The sequence below is a fragment of the Kickxella alabastrina genome (assembly GCF_025024165.1).
Source record: "Kickxella alabastrina strain RSA 675 chromosome Unknown BX661scaffold_12, whole genome shotgun sequence".
Taxonomy (NCBI): domain Eukaryota; kingdom Fungi; phylum Kickxellomycota; class Kickxellomycetes; order Kickxellales; family Kickxellaceae; genus Kickxella; species Kickxella alabastrina.
The window spans coordinates 583098-605075 of record NW_026251483.1 but is presented as its reverse complement, the minus strand read 5'-3'; the positions used below and the strand labels follow the sequence as shown (position 1 = coordinate 605075).

The following is a 21978-nucleotide window of genomic DNA, read 5'->3' as shown; positions in this document are numbered from 1 at the left end:
TTTGCGCTGCATTCTTTGGGGATGGAGCAGAGAGCGGACAAAGCAAGCCAGGTTGCCCACCAATCAGCTGACCCGGCAGTACACGGTCAATCTGCAATTCATCTACTGCCGAGTTGGACGATGCGGAGCGCAGGACGCAGGACGCAGGACGCAACCAGTCAGAACGACCCAGGCTCGTCCAAGGCCAAATAAGGCGTGTATTGGATGCACCGCGTGGAGGCTAACGGCATTACATTATATTCCTCTCGGCCACTGAACAAAAAATAAATGCAAAGCCAGACCAAGATGCTGTGACAGTGACACCCAATGCTGACTTTAATGGACGCAGTAGCGGAAAATGCAATAAAAAGAAGAGAAATGCAGTAGCGGGGGAATATATTACGTGCATGCATACAAGCACTACTATCTTTTTAATAGGTTTGTGGGCTCAGACGTTGGCGTCGGCGTCGGCGTCGGCATCCACGTAGTCGTCGGCTACCAGCGGCAGAAACAGGCAGCCCTCCTCGGCAGCCAAGTACTCGAGCATGACGGAGAGCTGGGCGCGCAGCTCCAATGTCTCGGCGGCCGACGAAGGCCCGCAGGCTCGCATCTCCGCGTCAATGGCCGAATTGGCCTCCGTCGACCGGTGCGACAGCGGAATGCGGGCCATAGCCTGCGGCCCCATAACCTCTGCAATCTGCCATGCGGCCTGGAGCATGACGTGCTGTGGCCTCCGCGCGTGCGTGATCCGCCGCCCCAGCTGCTTGCGCACAGCCGCCCCGCCAGCCTCAACGCCATGTGCTGCTACTGGATGCACACGGGCGGCAGCTGGCGGGGCTGCGTTTTCGGGATTGGTTTTGCGACGCGTGTAGCCAATCAGAGCGCCGTCACTGCCGTACACTGGCTGCTCGCTCTGCGCCAGCCGCTCCCTTGCTCGCGCAGCGCCTGCTGCCGATGCCTCTCGGCCATGACGCGCTCGTCCTCGGCCTGACCGTGGTAAACACGTGCTTGACGTGCGAATGATTGGCCGAAGCACCACCGCTGCTGTTGCCGCCGCCGCCGACAATACCGCTGCTGCTGCTCTGGCCCAAGTCCATCGTGGTCAGGTCCAGCATTTCGAGCTCGGCCGCCAGCTGCTGCGTGTCCAGAGCCAGCGGGTGGTCGTAGCCACGGCACCACGCGTGCACATCGCCGCGGCAGATCTCCTGCCGGAACCGCGACAGCAACGCGCGCTGCGCCTCGTTAGTGCGCCGGGCGAGCCACGTCGCAAAGTTGCCGCACTTGAGAAACTGGGTTAAAGATTCAGCCACTCGTCGCTGATCTTTTTTGAGGCTGCCTTCTTGTTTTTCCACGGCAGAAACGAGGTCGACTGCGCCAAGCCAGCAGCAGAACCAGCCGAGCCAGAGCCGCCAGCAGAAGGTGCTGTCAGCGGGGCACCGTTCTGGTCTCCGCTTCCATTGGTGCTGTTTGTCGAAAACACTGAGACAAAGACGTCTGCGGCTGTCGCTGTGTTATGGCGGCTGTTGAGCTGTGGCGATATGCCGAAGGACGCCAGCGACGCCATAAAGTCGTCCGTGCGCCAAGGCCGCAGATTTCCAGGTGGCACAAACCAGGACAGCTCCGATGACGACGACGACGACGCGCTCGCACCACTGCCATGGATGCCGACCCAGTCGATCCGCGGCCGCGCGCATGCGCCCAGGAGGGTGCGGCCCGCTGCCTGTCGCGACTATGCTGCTGCTGCTGCGTGACAATGGCGGTCGATGACTGCACCTGTGGAATGAGCGTGGAGAAATAGCGGTTGAGCGGGGCCAGAAACTGCACCGTCAGATCCATAAAGTAGCGCCGCAGCATGTTGTTGACCATCCATGGCGGCTGCTTCCCGTCTTGAGCGCATTGAGCAGCTGCTCGGTGAACACACGGTCCTTGCTGATCGCACACTTGTGCTTGGACTGCAGCCCTGCTTGATCCCCTTGCTGCCCACCGCGCCGTTGCCGGCTGCGCCGCTTGAGCCGCCGCCCGTGGCCGCATTACTGCCGCCAATGCCACTGCGCCATTGCTGTTCTCGTTGAACGCGCGCGCCTTGCGCGCCGACGCTCCATGCATCTGCGACATGCGGCCAGAGGTGCCCAAAAATAGCTTGTGCGGCCAGTGGCTCAGCGCCTCGCTGAAAAATGGATTGGACACGCCGACGACCGTGTTCGGCGGCACGTGCGTCTTGGATACGACAGCGCGGAAGTCCGGGTCCTGGATGGTAAAATATGGGCGGTAGTCGCCGCAGTAAGTAATCGGAAATATGATGTCGACCAGGCTGACGACGGCCTCGGAGCACCGCGACGGCGTGTCGGCCAGCACACCAGCGACTCGCCCAGGATCATCAGCTCCCAACACGCCCACAGGTCGTCGAGGGCGTCGCGGAAGCTGCGGAACAGCCCATCAAACGTCACGCCCGCCAAGATATGCTCGCCAGGGTCGAAGCGCTCAAGTGGGAACTTGCTGGTCTCCAGCAGCTGGCTGGCATCGCGCGCCGGTAGCTCGACCGTCAGCGCCGTGCCTAGAAAGGGCAGCTCGTAGGCGCCGTCTGCACGGGGAGCCGGCCACGACGAGACATTCTGCGCCGCGGCCTCGAGGATCGCCGTGCCCAGGTCAAAGTACAGCGGCCCCAGCATGTGTGCCATGCGCGAGAAAAACCGTGGTATGGCAAGTGCGAGATCACGACGACCGACCGCTGGAACCCGCCGCGCCGCATCAACGGGTCACGCTTCTGCCGGAAAAACACGTGCCCGTACAGAAAGATGCGGTCCTTCGGCAGTCTGAGCCGCACAGGGTTGACGCGGAAGTGGAACGTGTACACTGAGTCGTATAGCTCGTGGATCGTCGAGTCGGGCATCGAGGAGAAGCAGATGGCCGCGCGCTCGCTCTCGCTGAATTGCACGTGCGGGTACAGCAGGTTGAGCGTCGGGCCCTGGTCGACATCGAACTGCACCGTGCCAAAGCATACGAGCCATTGCGCCAGTTCTCGCGCGTGCGCCGGTCGACGCGCGCCTCCAGGCTGGCACTGCGCGCGACAATGATGGCCTTGTGGTCACTTGTCATGCTCAGAGTGCGGCCGTCAGGCTCTGGCGTCAGCGCGTTTACCACAGGCAGGATGCCGTTTCTGGCTGGCAATATGCCGTGTCATCGGGTTTGGCAGATCTACTACGAGCAGCCGCCGCGCCTAAGAGGTGGCCATGGGAGGACACCTGATGGATGGGATTATGCTTCAGCCGTGGCTGCATCGCCAGGTTTCGCTGCTGCTGCTGCCGCGCACGCCCTCGCGGCCTGCCAATCCGCTGCTGGGAGCCCGTTCTAGCTGACTGTGCAGCCGGCTGTCAACAAGCAGCCGGTTGAATGCGCGTGACCTCCGCTCGTCGGCCTCACGAACCGAAATTCCTGTGGTGCATGCCTCAGCCATGGCCTTGACTGCCCTCCGAGCGCGCTCCTCAACCAGTGAGCTGACCGCGCCCTTGCTCTTATCAAAAGCCTTGGTTGTGGTTGTCGCCGACCGCCGCAGGGGTGTCGGCGCCATTGCCGGTAACGGGACATTGCTTAATAAGTCCATGCTGTCCGAGCTTCCACCATTGCTGCTGGATTTGCCGGAAGGGACGCCGGAGCTGGTTAGGCTGCGGTAGCGGTGCTGCTGTGACTTTTGCGACCCTGATGGGCTTTTGGGCACTGCTTCAGTGAATGAGGAGGATATGCTATCTGTTTCCAATGCCCTGCTTTCGTTTGCCGTTGTGTGGATGCCCAAGCTGAGCTTTGCGCTGGCTGAATTGTTACTCTTGCACTCGTGGAACTCGTCTTCACTCAGTATACTTGATGAGACGGATTGTGATCTGCCGCGGCTTCTTTCGTTGGTTGCGCGTGCATCGACACTGCCTGCTGGAAGAATGTCGGCGCCGGATGTGTTGAGCATTTGCGATATAAATGTAAATAAATGAAAAAGAAAATTTGAAAGTGAAGTGAAGTAAAATAAACAGGCAAGTGAAAAGGCAAGAAAAAAGGACAAAATACAAAAACAAAATAGGTGTATGGTCACAGCGCTACAATGGTGCTTCTGTGATGCCGGTGTTATTATTGTTTTTATCAATGCTGTATTGTTACGGCAGTGACGTATAAAATATAGCTTGAATTAGGGTGGTGCTGATAAGTCAAGAGTAGAAAATATTAACAAGTACGGGAATTTAAAAAAAAAAAAGGAACGCAATTCAAACGGCAAAAAAAGAGAAAAAGAAAAGTGAAACCAACACTTTATAATTCATCAATGGAGAAGAACAATCGAGCTGATAGATGAATGCGCGGGAGAAAAAAGGCAGTGATGAATGCTGACGCTGCTGTTGCTGCTAAAATAAAAAAGCCAAACAGAAGCAAGTAAGGCAGGCGCTGCTCTCTAGCATTGCTTTTCATCGCTGGTTTGCGCGAGATCGCCGGCGCTGCAACAGCATGAATCCAAGCTCGTCCTCTTCAACTTTTCCAAAAATAGAACTGCCGAGGGCAGACTTGGACGCAGTCTCTGGTGCAGATGCCGGTATGGATACGGATTCCGTAGGGGCAGGCTTTGTAGCCCTATCCGCGCGATCCTTTGCAGCAAGAGCAGCCCTGCCTTTTCCGCCTGCCGCCGCTCCAAATCGTCGCCCAGCACCCTCAGTTGTCGCAAAGCACGCTCCCTGCTGTTGCCATACACGCAATCGTCAATCCCACAGCCGCCCGCCTTGACAATCGAAGACTCGTCCTGTACGCATGCTGGAGCCGCATGCGAAGCGACCGGGCCATTGGCGCCAGGTATGGCGTCGACCACGCACACTCCGGTGTTCTGCAATCGAGACCAGTCGCGCTGCCAGACGCTGCACTCGCTGTGGTGCGCCCAAATAGCATCGAATCGCAATGAAACAAGGTCGACGATCGTCCTGGCCACGCGGGGACACCGGAGATCCATGCCGATATCCGCGCAAGATCGTGGAACAGCACGGGCGAGCTGCCAGCCACAGCCAGGGGCATGACGAGGGTATCAGGATCCGCGCCGCGAACTGTGAGTCTGGCCCTCGGTACCCACCAGACAAGTGCAGTGTCGACTCCATCAGGCTGTTGAATCGCGCGGCAATGAGGCCCCGCCTACTGGGCCCGCCCTCCAATGGCATCGCCGATGGGTTCGGAAGAGCGATTGTCTCGCAGAGCCGTCGCAAATCCGATTTTGCCACCGGGTGAGCTCCGTGCGTGCCCTGGCTGCATGCCAGCTGTCGTCCGCGTGTCAGAACCCAGCGCACAGAGCTTCAACTGACGCAGGGCCAGCAGTGTCAGCCCGGACCGGTACATGGTGCACATTCTCAGAGTCTCCTGCCCAAGTCCGCCCTGTTTCATCGTCCTGTAGCGCAGTCGGCGGACGAGCGGCCGGGCTGTGCCATGAGCTGGTAATGCAGCCAGCAGACTGACGCACTGCCACAGTCCCCCAGAAACAGCCATATCGATGCCGCCCATAGCTGCATCCGGGGCCATACAACCGAGCCTGGTATAGATCAAGAGCATATTGCCCTCACGGCCTCCACCGCCTGCCGCACATACCACGAGTTCTCCAAAGCTGGCAGGCCACGCCCGAACCTGGGGAGAGTTGCAGCGAGATGAACTGCAGCGCTTGATCGAGTGCCTCGCCAGGACAAGCGTGCTCTGCGCCAGGTCGCCCATGCGTGCAACCCACTTGGCGTACCTCGACGGAACTGCTGCATCCATCTGCGCAGAAAAAGACCCGTCGCCGGCGCGCTCTCCGCTATCATCTTCATCGCTCGCATTCACAGTGCATCCAGTCGGCACAAACTGGTACCACAGGGATTTGGTCGCCAACAAGTGCACATCTGTGGTCTCGCCTGCCAGCCTCCTGCGCTCTGCAACCAACAATTTGAGCATATTTTTTACAAACCGCATTCCAGTGCCAATATCGATGGCCCGCAGGTGCAGCGGCGCCATATTTTCTGGCATTACAAGGGCGGACACCGACTTGAAGCGGCCCAGGCGCATATAATTAACCATTCCTGCTGCGCAACAGCGCCGACTTGCCACAGCGCCTCGGCGAGCGTGTCGGCATACGCTGGGGTGCGCAGATAGCACATGGCAACAACATGGTGCCACAGCACAAAGCGGGTGAGAAAGGGCGGAATTGCGCTGTATATTTCGTCGATATATCGAGGTCGTCGCTGTCCTCGGAGCACGCTATGGCTTCGCCAAGCCGAAACGCAGCCTGCACTTTAAGCGGCAGCACGCGGGCAGTCCAGCTAACGCCACTGCTGATCTGGGGGCGGCACAGCCAGAGCGTCTCCCCCAGCTGCACCAGGTGAGTCAGCAGCCCCCTTGCCTTGAATGTGTTCATCGGCTGCTTGGACCTTTGGGGAATGAGGTTCTCCAGCCGTGATGCAAAAGACTTTGTCTGCGTCTCGGCGAGTAGCGTCTTTGCCGCCGCCGAAATGTCGCTGTTGATTGGCGACCTGGCTCTGGCCGCTTGCGCGGCGTCGTCAGCCATAGCGCCGGATCCTTTCCAATGGTACTGCCGCTGGTACCCGCCGCGTCACTGTCCGAGAGCGACCCCAGACTGGAGGATCTCACAAACTGGCCGGCTCTCGTCTTACTCCCGCCAATATTGCCTCTGCGCTTAGCCCCAGTGGAGCTCGTAAAGTCTATAGATGCGTCGGAACCGTCACTGCCGTTTCCGTCCGATGAGCGATACCCGCTTCGCCGTCTATACGTGTAACGCGGTTGTCGGTGAGCCTTTGGCAGCAGGTGTCTAAATGGGTGTGCCGGGGCATGTCCGCTGCGCTATTCGCCCTCTGAAGCGTTGGGCGATTTAGGCCGCTTCCGTTGAAAATATGGCTGTTGTCGGTGGCTGACGAGCCGCTGTTGGTTTTGTAGACTGAGGGCCGGAGGGCGACCTCCTCTTCTATATCGCTGAGCTTGCCCAGAATCTTTCGCAGGATGCGGCGCACGCGCCCGGGTTCGAGGTCAAGGGATATATGTTCTGGGAGCATTTCATTCTACAGCCTGGAAATATTAAAAATAAATATAAAATTTGAACGGTGGAGCAAAACACACGGTTGAAACCTTGCAGTTCTTTTACACCACAACCAAGAAGCAAACTTTGGAGCGGGGCAATAAATCAAGTGATTAGCATCAACAAATCGAACGCGAAATCAGCACGCGGTTCGCGTTTGCGCCAAAATAAAACAAACTGCGCATTTGCTTGATTTGTTTTATCAAGAATATGGAAAGAAAAGTACACCACTGTGCGAGCATGCAAATATATCATGCACTGGTGAAATAGTCCTTCCCCTTTCCCCCAAAAACAATTGTTACTCGTTTTTTCACTTCATTTCATTTCACCATTTTTCCATTCCCGCTCGTTTTTTTTAACAATTAAGAATGCCGCCTTCAACGACAGCGGCACTCCGAAAGTGCCAAAACACAAACTTCGATCTTCAGCTTTTTTAGTACGCCCAAGAAGAATAAGAAACCTGTCGCGGCAAAGGACTCCCAGGACGAGTTGCTCGAGGTGGCTGCCGACATGATGGTCGACGATCTCATGGCTGAGGTCGAGCTCGCCGAGCAGCAGCAGCAGAAGCAGAAGCAGCAGAAGAATAAGAAAGCAAAGACGCAATCAACGCAGTCCCAGTTGCCGCCGCCAACATCGCAGACAGCTCCGGTCGGGCGCAAGCGCAAGTCGGCACTGATCCAATACGACGAGGACGAGGACGACGCCATGGAGTCTGACGCGACAGAAAAGGACGATGACGATGCAGACGACGACTACAAGCCGGACCACAGTGTGCCCGGTGCGGTCACTGGGCGCCGAGGCACAGCTGGGCGCGGGCGCGCCATTGTCGACGACAGCGACGACGACGACGACATGATGGATGCAGCCGCCACATCGTCCGAATCAGAGGCGGCGGCCTCGCCAGCAGCGAAGTTGCCCCGGACAAAATCGCATCTGATGCAGCCAATCAAGACGCCGGACCTCAAGAGAATGCGCTTCGGTGGCTCCATGGCGTCCACAAGTTCGGAGGGCATGCCACTGATGGGGGCGCTCAACAGCGTGCCCAATCCGCCAGACACGCCTAGTCTCGCACGCACCACAACGTCGTTGTCAGCACTGTCTGTGGGTTCGTCCAGGTTAGCCACGCCCCTGGCGCAGCGCGCGCAGCTGCAGGCGCCGCCGCTCACTGCTGACGAGAGCAAGCGCCTGCGCGTCTCCAACTTTGCCAAAAAGAATGACGAGCGGTACGCCTGGCTTGAGGACGTGCGCGACGCTCAGGGTGTGCGGCCCGGGGAGGTTGGCTACGACAAGCGCACGCTGCTGATCCCGGCCAGCTCATGGAAGCAGTTTTCGCCGTTCGAGCGCCAGTACTGGGAGATCAAGAGCCAGCACTGGGACACCGTGGTGTTTTTCAAAAAGGGAAAGTTCTACGAGCTCTACGAGAACGACGCGACTATCGGACACCAGGAGTTTGATCTAAAGATGACCGACCGCGTCAACATGCGCATGGCCGGTGTGCCCGAGTCGTCGTTCGACCACTGGGTGTCCCAGTTCCTTGCCAAAGGGTACAAGATCGCGCGTGTCGACCAGATGGAGAGCAAGCTGGCCAAGGACATGCGCGAGCGCGGGTCCAGCAAGAAGGGAGACAGTCTTGTTTCGCGCGAGCTGACCGGCGTCCTGACCGTGGGCACGCTGGTCGACCCGTCGCTGCTGACGCAGGATCTGTCCACCTTTTGCCTGGCGCTTGTCGAGGCCACGCACGAGGTGGCCAACAGTGGCGAGGCCTCTGCGTACGTCACGTCCTTTGGCATTGCCTTTGTGGACACATCGACTGCGCAGTTCCACATGTGCACGATTGCTGATGACGATGACGACCGCAGTGCGCTCGAGACCTTGTTGGTGCAGCTCAACCCGCGCGAGGTCATCTACGTGCGCGGTGGTGCCGGCCCAGGACACCGCGCGGCAGCCGCGCTGTCAGCCGCAGCGTTGACCAAGGGCGCGAGCAACACGGGGAGCGGCCTAGGCGACCTGCTGCTGACGAGCCCCGACGCGTGGGACGGGATGGCAGGGATTTCGCAGCCGACCTGGCGCACGCTGAAGAACACCTGCGGGCCGAACACCGACTGGATCGCCATGGCGCCGCGCCGCGAGTTCTGGGACGTGCCGACCACGAAGCACGAAATCGACCAGGCCGGCTACTTCGCCAGCAGCGAAGAGCCCAAAAAGTGGCCTGAGGCGCTGCAGCGCGCCGCCGACAAGGACCCACTCGCATTGACGGCGGTCGGCGGCCTGTTGTCATACCTGCGCACGCTCATGCTCGATAAAGACCTGGCCTCGCTGGGCAACTTCTCATTCTATTCGCCCATGCAGAACAGCACGGCGCTGGTGCTCGACGGGCCGACCATTTCGAACCTCGACATTTTTCCATCTCGTCGGATAACGGCAACACGGCGGCGATTGGCGGCGCCAGTAGGCCAACGAGCATTGATGGAACCCTGTTTGCGCTGCTCAACCATGTGCGCACCCCGTTTGGCCGCCGCCTGCTCAGCCGCTGGACCTGTCACCCGCTGCGGCACTCAGCCGCCATCAACGCCCGCCTCGACGTTGTTGACTTTTTCCTGTCTAACGGCGAGCTGAGCGACTCGATTGTGGATGTCCTGGCGGGCCTGATCGACCTTGAACGCGGTCTGAGTCGGATCCACTCTGGACGCTGCAAGGTGCCTGATTTTATGCCGTGCTCAGCGGTCTCACTTCTGTGTCGCTCATGATGGAGCGGCTGCGCAAGGAGCACGGCTGCGACAACAGTGCGCTGCCAGCACGCATCAAAACGCTTTTGCGGTGTTCCCACCGCTGGACGAGCTGCTGGCAGAGTTCACCTCCTCGTTTGACGCCAATGTGGCGTCCGCCGAGGGCCGACTGCTGCCATTCCCTGGCGGCGACCAGCCATGCGACGAGATTATGGCCAAGATCGGGGAGCATGACGAGTGGCTTGCGCAACACCTCAAGGAGATCCGCAAGCGCTTCGGGTGCGCGAGCATTGTGTACAAGAACATGGGCAAGGAGCACTACCAGCTGGAGATGCCGACCACCGTCAAGGTGCCGGACAATTTTTCCGCCTGTCCGCGACAAAGGCAGTCAACCGGTACTGGTCTCCCGAGCTGCGCACGAAGGTGCAGGAGCGTGCCGAGGCCATGGAGACCAAGTCGATGGTCTTGGACAGCTACCAGTCACGGCTGTACGCCCGCTTTGATCGCCATTATGCGCTGCTGATGAAGGCCGTGTCGGTGGTTGCCGAGCTGGACTGTCTGCTGGCGCTGTCGACCGCGTCCAGCTGCCTGGGCACTCCCGCTTGCCGGCCGATCATTCTTGAAAGCAACGGCAATGCTGGCGGCTATATCGAGTTCAGGCAGCTGCGGCATCCCTGGTTGCGCTCTCCTCCGCCGGGGCGTCAGACTTTGTTGCCAATGACATTGTGCTTGGCCGCAAGCACGGCGCGGGGACCGAAGCTAATGATGGCGATTCGGCGTCGATGATTTTGCTGACAGGGCCGAACATGGGCGGCAAGTCGACGCTGCTGCGGCAGCTGTGTCTGGGTGTCATTTTGGCGCAACTCGGCTGCTACGTGCCGGCGCAGTCGGCAGCCATTCTCCCCGTCGATCGCCTGTTTACGCGCATCGGTGCGCGCGACAACATGCTGGCCGGGCGCTCCACCTTCATGGTTGAGATGGCCGAGACATCGACGATTCTGCGCTACGCGTCGCCCCGGTCGCTCGTCGTCCTCGATGAGCTGGGCCGTGGCACAAGCACACACGACGGCGAGGCTGTGGCCTACGGCGTCCTCCACAGTCTGTGCTCGCGCCTGGGCTGTCTGGGCTTCTTCTCGACGCACTACGGCCTGCTTGCAGACTCGCTTCTCAAGCCTGCGGCTAACGGCGGTTCTGGAAGCACGGTCGAGCCGCATTTGCGACCCATGTTTATGGCGTGCGCGGTCAATGAGGAGGAGCATCGCGTCACCTTTTTGTACCGCCTGCAGCGCGGCATTGCGTCAAAGTCGCACGGGATGAACGTAGCCGCGATGGCTGGCGTGCCCGTGTCCATTGTGCGCAACGCCAACGCCATCGCCGAGAAATTCGAGAGGGAACTGAAGCAGAGGCAGGCGCTAAAGTCGGGATCCAGTGTTGACGACGGCGAGGCGGCGGTGCCCCTGACAATGCAGAGCGATTTTGCCAACCTCTTGCGCATGGCGGCTCTCCAATCAAAGTCCAAGAATACTAGTCTCGGAGACAATGATGATGGCGAGCAGGTCCCAGTCGGTGGCCCGAATTGCGCAAAGAAGGCCAACGAGAACCAGTACTGGAGCTGCATTGTCGACCATTTGCGCCGGACAATGCGGGCGAATGCACTGCACAATTGAGTGCGCGCATTGGGACGAGTTTTTTATAACGACATAATGCCTTCCTCGCCCATTATTTTCTTCCTCTCAAACTTTCCAATAATAACAATATGTGTACTCTAAAAGACAAGCAAACAGGCAAACAAGCATGCACGAATTCCAGACGACTAATTCTGGGTTCAAGCGCTGTTCTGTGCATTGAAATATTCAAATGGCATTGTTGCTGCACCAACCAGCCAGTACAATTCAACTGGAGTCAATAATAGTTCTCTTTTTTAACCCGCTTATTCCAATGCTCATTTAACAACTTAATCCAAGCATTCAAATTGAAAATACGCCGCATTTAGTTGTGCCAGACCATGCAAATGCAAGCGCGTATTGTCCCTGGTCTTCATTTACGCTATGCGCATAATTGTCTCCTAATTATGCGCCCACAGCTGTGACACTTTACAATATACCATTCGATTTTACTAAACAAATGCATGTTTGTACGTATGATAAACAAATATTTTAAGCGGCACAACCGGTTTTTTGTATGGCACACGGTCCTCACCAGATTTGCGGCATTGCATGCGGCTGATATTTGCCACATGATAGCAGCTCTTTGTTTCTACTGCGCATGGCTTACGGCTATTTGGGTGTCTATTGTCCATGTGGACACCTGTTGTGGGCGGATGAGCAAGCCTGGGAGAATGGCGTCGGTGGTTTTGTTTGTTCTTACTTTGGCACCCAAAACGACAATTTCCATACCTGCCCTATTTTATTTGCCATTGCCATTGGCTTTGTCGCTTGCTTTTCTGTTTGTTTTTATACTTAAAACAGCAATATATAGCTTGAATGGCTTGAAACAAAAACAAGAAGCAGTGCGCATTTTTATATCCCGCTGCTGTCGGCTTGTTATTTCTATTTTGGCAAGCTCGTCTTAAGTGTCTGCTTCCTTTTTTTCTTCTTCCTTTTTTTCCTCAAGGCTATTTCTACTTCTATTCTGCTCTGAGTTTTTAAATTAGCTTGAATTATTTTCTTTTTTTCTTTTTTCTTTTTTTGTTTGTTTGTTTGTTTGTTTTATATTCATTACTGCGCTTACTGCAATTTTCTTTGCTTTTCTTTACTGCTCTACTCGACTCTCAGTTGTTTGAAACAAACTGACCCTATTTTCTCTTTCTTTTTTCTCTCTCACACTCTCTTTTACATTTTCCTGTTTATCTCCAGCTCCTTGCCTTTCTTTTCACGTCCCTACCAGCTCCTCCTCCTCCCCCAACCAGCTTCTTCACGGTCCCTGCAATATGCAGTTTCTGCACCTGTAAATTTATTTTGTTTTGTCTTGCTTTACTATTTGCATGAACAGGCTTTCATTGCTTAATTTTTCATCACTCATTAATTAAAAACAGGATATTTCAATCCCAACCAGTCGCTTCTTGAATTGGGCTTGCCCAACATCACCCTTACTGCCTTTGACAATATTATATTCTTTAGGCAAGTAGGCTTTGGCACGTCTTTTCAGCAGACAAGTAACCTCGTCGATTTTTGCGGATATCTTTTTTTCTTGTTTACGTTTTCTATTTCTCTCCCCCCTTTCAAAATTCAGCACTCGTCTTTTTTTAACCTTTTAGTTCTTCACATCCAATTTTCGATTTTTATATTTTCCTCTTCCCAAGCACAATAGCGATTCATTATCTTTACTAATTTTTTGACTCGCTCTTAGTGGCAACAACTCTTGGTGCATTTTGCAAATAAACTACTCCCACACAACCCACACACAATCCCTTCTTTATAATATTTCTTTCTCCTCATTCAATTAATCGACTGCTTTTTTGTTCTGGCTTCAGTTCATCAACAGAAAATAATTGATTTATAAAGCTCTGTTTGGTGGTAATTGTAACTGCACAATTTATACTCTAAACAGCAGCATTATCAGAAACTCGATCGCAAACATTATTTATTCACTCATTTTCTCTTAATTTTCTGATTATTATTTTTTCTTTCTATATCCCGCTCAGCGTCATATAATGGAGAACTGGCTGCTGGCAGTTATTTGCACTTCTCTCTTGTTGGCTGGAATTGTCCTTGGGGGCGTTGGCGTTTTTCTCTATGGATGCTACAACAAGCGGCATAACAAACAAAATACTCCAAGAGGCCGTCTGCGCTCGACATTGTCACTGAAGAATTTGACTCGCAAACGACCGCGGACGAGAAGCAGACGATGCACAAAGGCTCTAGCAACGACCCGGCCATCAGCATCACCCTAAAATTCCCAGATCCAACCCTGAACTTTCCCTTGGCGCATGATTCTGCGTCGCTTTGTAGCAGCCAAAGAAGCCTCTTTGTCCCCTCAGTGTCGCGGACTGCAAAGTCTGTGTTTTCCATGCGCCTAGATGCGGAATCTGAATTGCGTTTACAGAAGACTGACAGAATCGTTATAAAGGAAGTGTCGATCCCCGACTGCAGTGTCGATCGCCGCCTATATTCAGCGCGGGCGAAAAATAAGGAGAGTACTTTGTCCGAGGGCAATCACATGCAGGCACCGATGGCCGGTCTAAGCCACGTTCACCAATTCAGTCCCAGTCCAGTCGCGTCCGAATTCGTTGCTGCGGGGTCTGGGCCTGAGTGCGACTGGCTGTGCAGATATGGACGATGGCGTAGAGGACTCGCCCAACACACTGGATACGACAAACTGCTGCACAAGAGGCCCATGAACACGACCATATCCTCTACGAACACGACCATATCCTCTGTGGATCCCTGGTCTTCACCCCTGGACATGGAGTCGACCATGACACAGGTGGATAATGCCGCTGATGCCAACTACAACGATATGGGGCTCATTGAGGATGAATTCGCCGAGTGCGATGAAGTCCACCGTCTTGGTGACCAAGCGAACATCCCGAGGCTTTCTCCGGCGGGAAGCAACTTTGAGATGATCAGTTCGATGGACACGCCAATATCGCCGCGCACTCTCGCAAGCCCCTGCGGGAGTTCGGACTTTGAAATGATCCCGCAGTCGCCATCCATTTCCTGGCTTTACGATGGAGCACCCTCGGACACATTGTCGCAGCACCATCTCTCTTTATTGATCAACCCTCGGACTACAAGCATGATTAAGTCGGTGAGCTCGCCGGGATGTCTCATAACGAGCGGTCCGTCATTGTTTTCTCCGCCACCGGTGCACTTTCACCAAAAGTTTTTCGAGTCGCGCCGTATCAACATGTCGCCCTTCAGGAGCTCGAGCGATCCGCCAGCTGCGGCTAAGGATAATTGTCTACACGCGTAACACGTAGCACAATGCCCGTGGCCGATGCTGGTTCGGTATTAATTTTTATCTTTGTGTATATTTCTAACCTTATGATATTTAATGTAAAATTTTAACGATTCAAGCTTTTATTTGAAAAAAATATAAATTTGTAAGTTATATTTGTATTAATGCAAATATTCAGATCTTTTGTAGATGGTGCATGCTAACTCTACTCAACTCTTGTCAAGTTTGGCCAAAACTAAAAAAAAAACTAAAAGAGTGTCAAAACGCTTGTTTTGGCTGTAATCACTGTAGATTCATCCAGTCGTTGCCAAAATTATTGAAGAAATCGCAATGCACAATTCTCTCAGCCTCATTTACCTCCTCACCATGGCCGCCACCGCCACTGCCACCACCAAACCGATGCCCCTTACCAGAGTTGCGCATACGCACATCGTCAGTAAAATCGGCAAACCCGCCAAAGTCCTGCTCCATATCGTAATCACGATCATAGTCGACATACGAGGCATGGATATTGCTGCTACCGCTGCCGCCAATAATAGCTGGAGACTCGGGTCCGGCGCTGTCATTAACGCGGTAACCCCCATATGGGGACGCAACTGGTGCCCCTGGCCCGCCGCTGTTTGTGCACTGGGGTGTGTTGTTGGTGGAATGCGGTGGTGTGAAGGTCGCCGGGATACTTGCGCGCTGTGGTTGGCTCTGCTGTGACCCGGTGTCCTCGGGCGTGTCCAGGTCCATGTTTGAAGAGCTCATTTCGGGTGATTAATAGTTGATTGAATTGAATTGAATTGAATGAATGCAAGGCTGAATGGAGTAAAGTACAAAAACAAAAATTCGAATTAGAAAAGAAAGAAAAATTAAAAGAGAAAAGGGGTAGGGAAACGTCTAAAGCTTTTCCTTTGCCAAATCGCGCTTTGTATGCTGCGGGGGTTTCCCCTTCGTTAGCAGAAAAAATTTGTGCGAATAGAAATATGTAAATGAAATGAAAATGAAGAGAAGGAAAAAAATGAGAAGGAAATGTACTGGAATGTGCTGCTGCTTTTTGCTGCTGGTTTGTGTATATATAAAGACATAGCCCCCCTTTTAAAAGGTGGTTAGGTGGGCCTCATCGATCAACATGCTCGAGGGGCGGGGATTGTTGCTGTCGAAGCTGAGACTGGACCTAAAGCTGAAGCTGCCACTCATCAAAGGCGGAGTGGGCATTGCTGTCGGCTGCAACTCTGCCGCAACAACGGTGGCAGCGGCAGGGCTGGTCGCCGTCATTGTGCTCCTCGCGCTGAGCCGGCCATCACGGTACAACGGAGACATCAGTGCGAGCAGCTTCTCGCACTCCTCCCTGATGGAAGTCGCCTCGTCAGCAATGCGCTGGAGGCTGGCTGGCGCGGCGCCAACCACTGATTGCCGCCGGCATCTGCGCTGCTTCGACAGTGAGAACCTCATCATCGCCCGCGGGCTGGTTGGTGAGAACCCGCCGGCCACACTGCATCCGTCGTAGCTCGTGCGTGGAGACGATTTCCCCACTGACCCTGCATGTCTGCAGCCCCGGGGTCCTCGCTGGGCATGTCGTTACTGAAGCTATGCCGCCTATCATGCTCGTCATCTGACTGATCGATGCCCTTGCGGGCCTTGTCCCAGGCGTCCTGCACGTAGAGCGAGTATTGCTCCCAGTCGCTGAATGCCAGCATGATGGCACGCTTCTTGCTCAGCGTCAGCCTGCTTTCGACATTGTTCATGGGCACATTGTCGTTGTCCATGATGGTTAGCAGCGCCTCGGCCTGGCGCCAGAGCTCCCACAGCCGCTCCTCTTCGACAGAGGGCTCGATCGACCCACACGGCTCGCGAATGGCACTGACAAAAGCTGACGTCCCAATGCGAATGCCGCGATCGGGCAGCTCAAACACCAAACACCTCAGAATAAGCGGACGCAGCTTTGCCAGGGCGTGCTGAGGTTGCTGATCTGCAAGAGGTACTTCTCCTGCTGCAAGACCTTATGCTGGGCATCGAGCACGCTGCGGTCAATAGCGCGGTCCTTGAGCCGACTGCCAGCGGTAAGGCGGTAGGGCGACCGCCGAGACATGGGCCGATCGGATGAGCGGCGCCATGATGTCGGGGAGCTAAAGTCTGAGTTCCAATCGCTGCTGTCATCGGGCAGCACATGCACAGCGACCTCCGAGTTGGTGTTTGCCAGCACCTCGTCGTCGGACACAGTGTGCTGGTCGACGTCGGATTCCTGATTATTGTAGAGCACCTGTTTGATGTTTATCGACGATATGGACTTGCGCGGCGACCGCGACATCTGGGACAGCCTCGATCCAGGGAGTGCGGCCAGTTTGAATGGCTTTATTGAGCTTGGCGTGGATTCTGCTATCCGGGAAACATTGGCCATATCCGTGCTTGCGCCAGAACCCGTGTTCGCAGCATCGGTGATGTCATCTTCGAAAGTCGCGCGAGCACGAGGACGAGGGCAATCACGATCACGATCACCGGCGATCACCGACATCGCAAGCAGCCATGGATTCGGAGATTTCTTCAACCAACCCATCGACAGCCGGAATTACAACCTTTAAAGCCGATGTCGATCTCAACGGCACTATTGTTCCCTTGTACGCCTTTTGCGACCGTGGATTGGTCTGTGAGACATGCAGTCTGGTTGAGCTACCGGATGCCGTCGCCAATGCGGGGGTTGATATGGAGCTCGGCGGCAATTGTGGACGCGGGTTCCGCGCATACACGTTCTGATCTGACCTCGCGGCTACTAGCGGAGGCGGGCCAGCAATGGCCAATTCGCTGCGTGTACGCTGGGCGCTGAGCGTGGTTATTGCCCGATTAATCCTCTTTGAGCGCATGTATCCGCCAAAGTCCATTGTACTGCTGGTGCTGTCGCTCATCTCAGTGCCTGCACTGGCGCTGGCGCGCAATCCAGAGGCCTCCATATGCGACACGCTTGAGCTTGTGCGGTGGTGGTCCTGCTGCTTTCTCCTAAACAAACGAAGCACCGACCGGTGGACCGGCACGCACCCCTTGGGGTCGGCCTCGGCAAAAGACGCGTGGCGCAAGCCCTCGAAGGTTGAAGCGTCTGTTGAGTGTGCGGCCTGTTGTGCGTAATGGGGCCTTTGGATTGTCGGCGAGCTGGACGATGGGCCGACTGTGGCAGCGCTATGACTTGCCTTTACTGCTCCACTATCTATGGTCACCGAGAGTGCCGACCGCTGATGCTGCCTGGACGGTTCTGTAAAGTGCGCCCTCTGGTCATGCATGGTCGACACTGGCAAGCTAAAGGTGCGATACTAGAGGTATAAAAATGCCTGCACGATCAAAATTTGCGATAGCAAGGTGCGGAGAGCGAAAAAATATGTTTTATACAGGTTGATAAGATATAAAAGGAATGTGAATGAGAATGAGACAAAGAATAAAAGGGAAAATGAATAGTGCAAGTACGAAAAAACCCCGAGAGGGCGGGAAGCGGCGGTGGCGGCTGTGATGGTGATAATGATGATAATGGTGCGAGGGACAAAAGAAACAAACGAGAAAGGTTGAGCAAGAGAAAAAGAAAGACGAAACGAAAACGAAAAGAAAGTAATACGCTTCGTCACCGCCCTTTTTGAATTTAAATAAAATTGAATTTGGATAAATGAAAGCAACAACGAACAGCCTCAGCAGGCAGAGGAGAATAAGAAGAGCCAAACAATATAATGGAACCCAGAAACACAAAGGCGCGTAAAAAAAACAACAAGCTGTCCGTCTGTATGTGGAAACGGGAAACTGCCAAAAGTGGGGGTAAATAAGCAGAAAGGAATGGCGTTTGCGCGTTTACTCGGAGTTTGGTTTGAGATTTAATTACATGCACAAGCCCTCTCTTTATTATGCAAGCTTGGGGTTGATTTTTTTAATAAGCACATAAACAAACAGAATTCAACAAAAAAGGTAACAGCCTGGACAGGACGTAGCTGCTCCCTCCCCCCTTTTATATGCCACAATTTAATTCGTGCATTTGCGCGCATGCCATTTCATTTGCACTGAGAACGCCATATCAGACCGGCCGTACCAGACCGTACCAGATTGGACCAGGCTGGACCACCCAAGACTGGCAATGTCAATGCTATTATACTTTGATTTCCCAACGCATTTTTCGGCGGCAAATGACAACAGCCAGAATCGCTCCGAGTGTATTTTTATCCAACACGACTGTTATTGTCTTTTTGCATAGCCAAAACGAACTGTTTGTCAGTTGCACTTAGTGTACATGCAATGATCAACATTAAACTCACAAAGGCCCGATCCTAAAAATGGCGAGCACATAAAATTTTCACAACAATAACATGCGTTGTTTTGCACAGAAAGAAAAGTATGCTGATTTTTATGCAGCCAGCACAAAACACTGGATTCCCAGTACCTGGCATAGCCACCAAAAAAATAATGGCGAAGAAAAATATGTTTTTCCATGCAAAATAACATTTTGACAATTGTTATGTACGCGGCACTAATGACAAGATTACTACTTGTTTTTCCGTTTCATTTGTAGATCGGAAAAACATTGTCTTAAAACGAGCAATTGTGTGCGCGGATTGACTTGAATTTTATTGTTTTTTTACGTTTTTCAATTGCAAGCTGCAGTATTGGCATATCATTGTCCTGCGTTGAACAAAATATTTTTCTAAAGATTTTGAGTGCAAAGTAGAAATATGCTTGTTTTTTCATTGTTCGTCTTGAAAAGTTCGTTCGTTTTTTACTTTTTAGAATAACAGTACTCTGAACAAACAAATTAAAGAGTTACAGAGTGCATGACCCAACATACTTTTTGCGATTTCAATTGCATTAATGAATTTGATAAGCCACTGATTTATTTGTTGGCCAAATTCCCAACATATGCCGAAAAATTAATTAACGACCTACTTTGGCAATATTATATCCACATATACTAACTCTACAACTATTAATTTGAGATTAGAAAATTAAATACGCGACATTAAATTACATACACTATAAGAAAGAATGAGGCTACAAATATACTTGACATCCTTCTCCCAGATAAAGTATTTAGAAACTAGTGGCAATAGACCACTATGGTTGACGATATTATCCAGTTCGCTGCTTCTTGCAAAGAGAAGCAGAGACAGATGAATTCTTGCGCACACGCTTGGCCTTGGGCTTGGACTTGAGCAAAGTCTCGGGTGTCGCTGTACACTCGGATTCGGCCACTCTGACGATGCCTTTTTGCGCGAGAAACGGGGAGGATGCTGGCCTTTAAGCGGGGCATTAAGGATGATGCGAAAGTTTAACACCCAGCCATGTCACGATTCCACTTTCGTCTGCCTGATGGCACTTTTCGCCATTCTTGGTCTTGGCTCCGTCAGGCCTGAAGCTTTGCAAGCAGTTTTCCATTTGCACTGGAGCAAGCCATGTTATAAATTTTGGCGAGGTTTTTTTACCGCCGGAATTGTATTAACACCTGTTGCGACCACCTGCTCCTGGTGACTATGCTACTGCTGCTGTTGTTGTCAGCATTTCCAGAGCCTTTCTGAGACTGTGAAATACTCTTGGCCTTGATCCTTTAACCCGTGTGTTTGCGGTGAGTGATAATACGATTATTTCTACGCCATCCGTACAAATGGCCCTTCCGAACTTGACTAAAAGCTCCCTCATAGGCAGAATCTTGGGGACCTTGATATCCAGACAAAGACTATCCTTGTGCAGTGCTTTGAGTTGGCTGTTGTGACATAGTGCACCATGCAAGGATGGTCTTGTCAATTGTAGTAAACCCTGGACAATAGTGTCCTCATCAAGAAGAGGAAAACTGTCTTCATTGCCTTGTTGAGACTTAAAGACCGGAAAATCCCAACAAAAGCCCCAGTGTGGTTCATTGTATTGGCCACAGAGTCATACTGGAGCCCCTTTGTCGCCAAAACTGTAGTACTCAGGGTAGGTGCCAAAGAAGCTCTCAATTAGGTGTTTCATCCCGTCGCAAAACACAGGATCTGACATTTGTTTGGTGTTGATCTGCTTCCTGGCTCTGCTGAAATTCTGATATCCTTACTAATCCGCTGTTGTATTTCTTTTTTGGTGTGGCCATTCTCCTTCGTAAGTTCCTTATATTGCCATTCAGTCCTTTTCTTTACATCAAGTGCTATGTAAACCATATATTTTAACTGCTTGTTAAGGCACTAAGACGCATGAGATTTATACGCCACCAGAATTGCCAGTCCCTCATAATTAGCAACATTGGCCGCACCAGTGAGATGTAAGCACTCAAACCTGGTCTCCTCAACGAACGTGTGCCTGTGCCTGTTGAAGAGTTTGTCATTTGCGTTGTTCATGTTTCTGCATGGTTTGTTTTTATCTCCAAGACAAAGGGCGATGAAACACTCCTTAAAGAAACTTTGATTTAAATGGTCGACGGTATTAAACCCTTATTATCCAGCTCTTGTAAAAAGATATACTGCGCGAGCTCATATGTGGCTGTTGTAACACGGTGGACGATAACGACATGTTTGCGCAGGACTGTCAGAAAATAGGGACAGAGCATTTTGCAGAGGCCGAGAAGCGCCTCTATGCTAATGGGCATACAAAATATAGATATAAATATAAAAAGTCGAATGGGAAGACTATATTCCAAAGAGCATATAAATATATTTTACTAAGCTAAAACTGACTAAAGAAGTCTCACCGAATTTATTGCGTTTGGGAGGGATTATTATATCCAATGCGTACAAAACAATAATAAGCACCAGCACTGTCATTGGCATTGACATTAGCATCAGTACTGGCTTAAGTGTTTAAAAGCCCAAAAGCCAGCGCCCTGATTCCCTGCTATTTCCAGCCCAAAATGATGCTGAAAAATAGGTGTTGGTACAGAGCGTGCCGAATACCAGCCATTTTATAGACTTTTTTATAGTATTTTCCAATAAATAAAAACTATAAAATCCCAATAAAAATATTTGAACCCCGAAATTTTGTATGGAATCGCTCTACAGAATCGTTCTATGGAATTGTTCAATGGAAAATACATTTTTAATTCAGGTATTGGTGAGACTTCTTTTTTAGGGAAATGATAAATAATTTGTTTTACGCCTAAAAAGAAGTTTTTTAGGCAGGCAAAAAAATGGAGAAATGAAGTATTTCTTACCCCACATTTTTCATCGCATATGACACAGTTTGCTTCCACGTTATTCCATGCAGGGAGCGCGTATGATACTTTGTGATCATAATAATAAATCAGGTGACCTTTTAATTCTTTTTTTGGGATTTCAACCTTGCACTTTGCAATTTATACTTTGTACTTTGTACTTTGCAATGTAAAACAATGGG

General features: G+C 52.6%; 5 protein-coding genes across 5 annotated transcripts; 1 reads left to right on the top strand and 4 right to left on the bottom strand.

The window, feature by feature from the left end:
- Positions 1-427: 427 nt before the first annotated feature.
- BX661DRAFT_198668 (uncharacterized protein) lies at positions 428-3934 on the bottom strand (the record flags this gene model as incomplete). Its single annotated transcript, XM_051538250.1, has 11 exons — positions 428-937; positions 972-1311; positions 1350-1699; positions 1732-1865; positions 1901-1985; positions 2014-2301; positions 2337-2707; positions 2740-2997; positions 3039-3140; positions 3179-3292; positions 3337-3934. 11 exons carry the CDS (start codon positions 3932-3934, stop codon positions 428-430), a joined length of 3150 nt encoding a protein of 1049 aa, XP_051391559.1.
- A 259-nt stretch (positions 3935-4193) lies between these two features.
- BX661DRAFT_183190 (uncharacterized protein) lies at positions 4194-7079 on the bottom strand. The gene is given in 14 exon segments (XM_051536168.1): positions 4194-4598; positions 4661-4993; positions 5020-5053; positions 5068-5224; positions 5274-5380; positions 5401-5423; positions 5449-5521; positions 5578-5593; positions 5614-5659; positions 5671-5892; positions 5926-5981; positions 6008-6247; positions 6390-6787; positions 6892-7079. 14 exon segments carry the CDS (start codon positions 7026-7028, stop codon positions 4422-4424), a joined length of 2019 nt encoding a protein of 672 aa, XP_051391558.1. The 5' UTR covers positions 7029-7079; the 3' UTR covers positions 4194-4421.
- Positions 7080-13623: 6544 nt separating this feature from the next.
- BX661DRAFT_198665 (uncharacterized protein) lies at positions 13624-14691 on the top strand (the record flags this gene model as incomplete). Its single annotated transcript, XM_051538249.1, has 1 exon — positions 13624-14691. The coding sequence occupies one exon, from the start codon at positions 13624-13626 to the stop codon at positions 14689-14691; it is 1068 nt and encodes a 355-aa protein (XP_051391557.1).
- Positions 14692-14958: 267 nt separating this feature from the next.
- BX661DRAFT_198664 (uncharacterized protein) lies at positions 14959-15426 on the bottom strand (the record flags this gene model as incomplete). The annotated part of the gene is made up of 1 exon (XM_051538248.1): positions 14959-15426. One exon carries the CDS (start codon positions 15424-15426, stop codon positions 14959-14961), a length of 468 nt encoding a protein of 155 aa, XP_051391556.1.
- Positions 15427-15756: 330 nt separating this feature from the next.
- BX661DRAFT_198663 (uncharacterized protein) lies at positions 15757-20655 on the bottom strand (the record flags this gene model as incomplete). The annotated part of the gene is made up of 9 exons (XM_051538247.1): positions 15757-16153; positions 16195-16565; positions 16598-17106; positions 17168-17918; positions 19789-19873; positions 19997-20029; positions 20133-20222; positions 20297-20358; positions 20557-20655. 9 exons carry the CDS (start codon positions 20653-20655, stop codon positions 15757-15759), a joined length of 2397 nt encoding a protein of 798 aa, XP_051391555.1.
- Positions 20656-21978: the final 1323 nt, after the last annotated feature.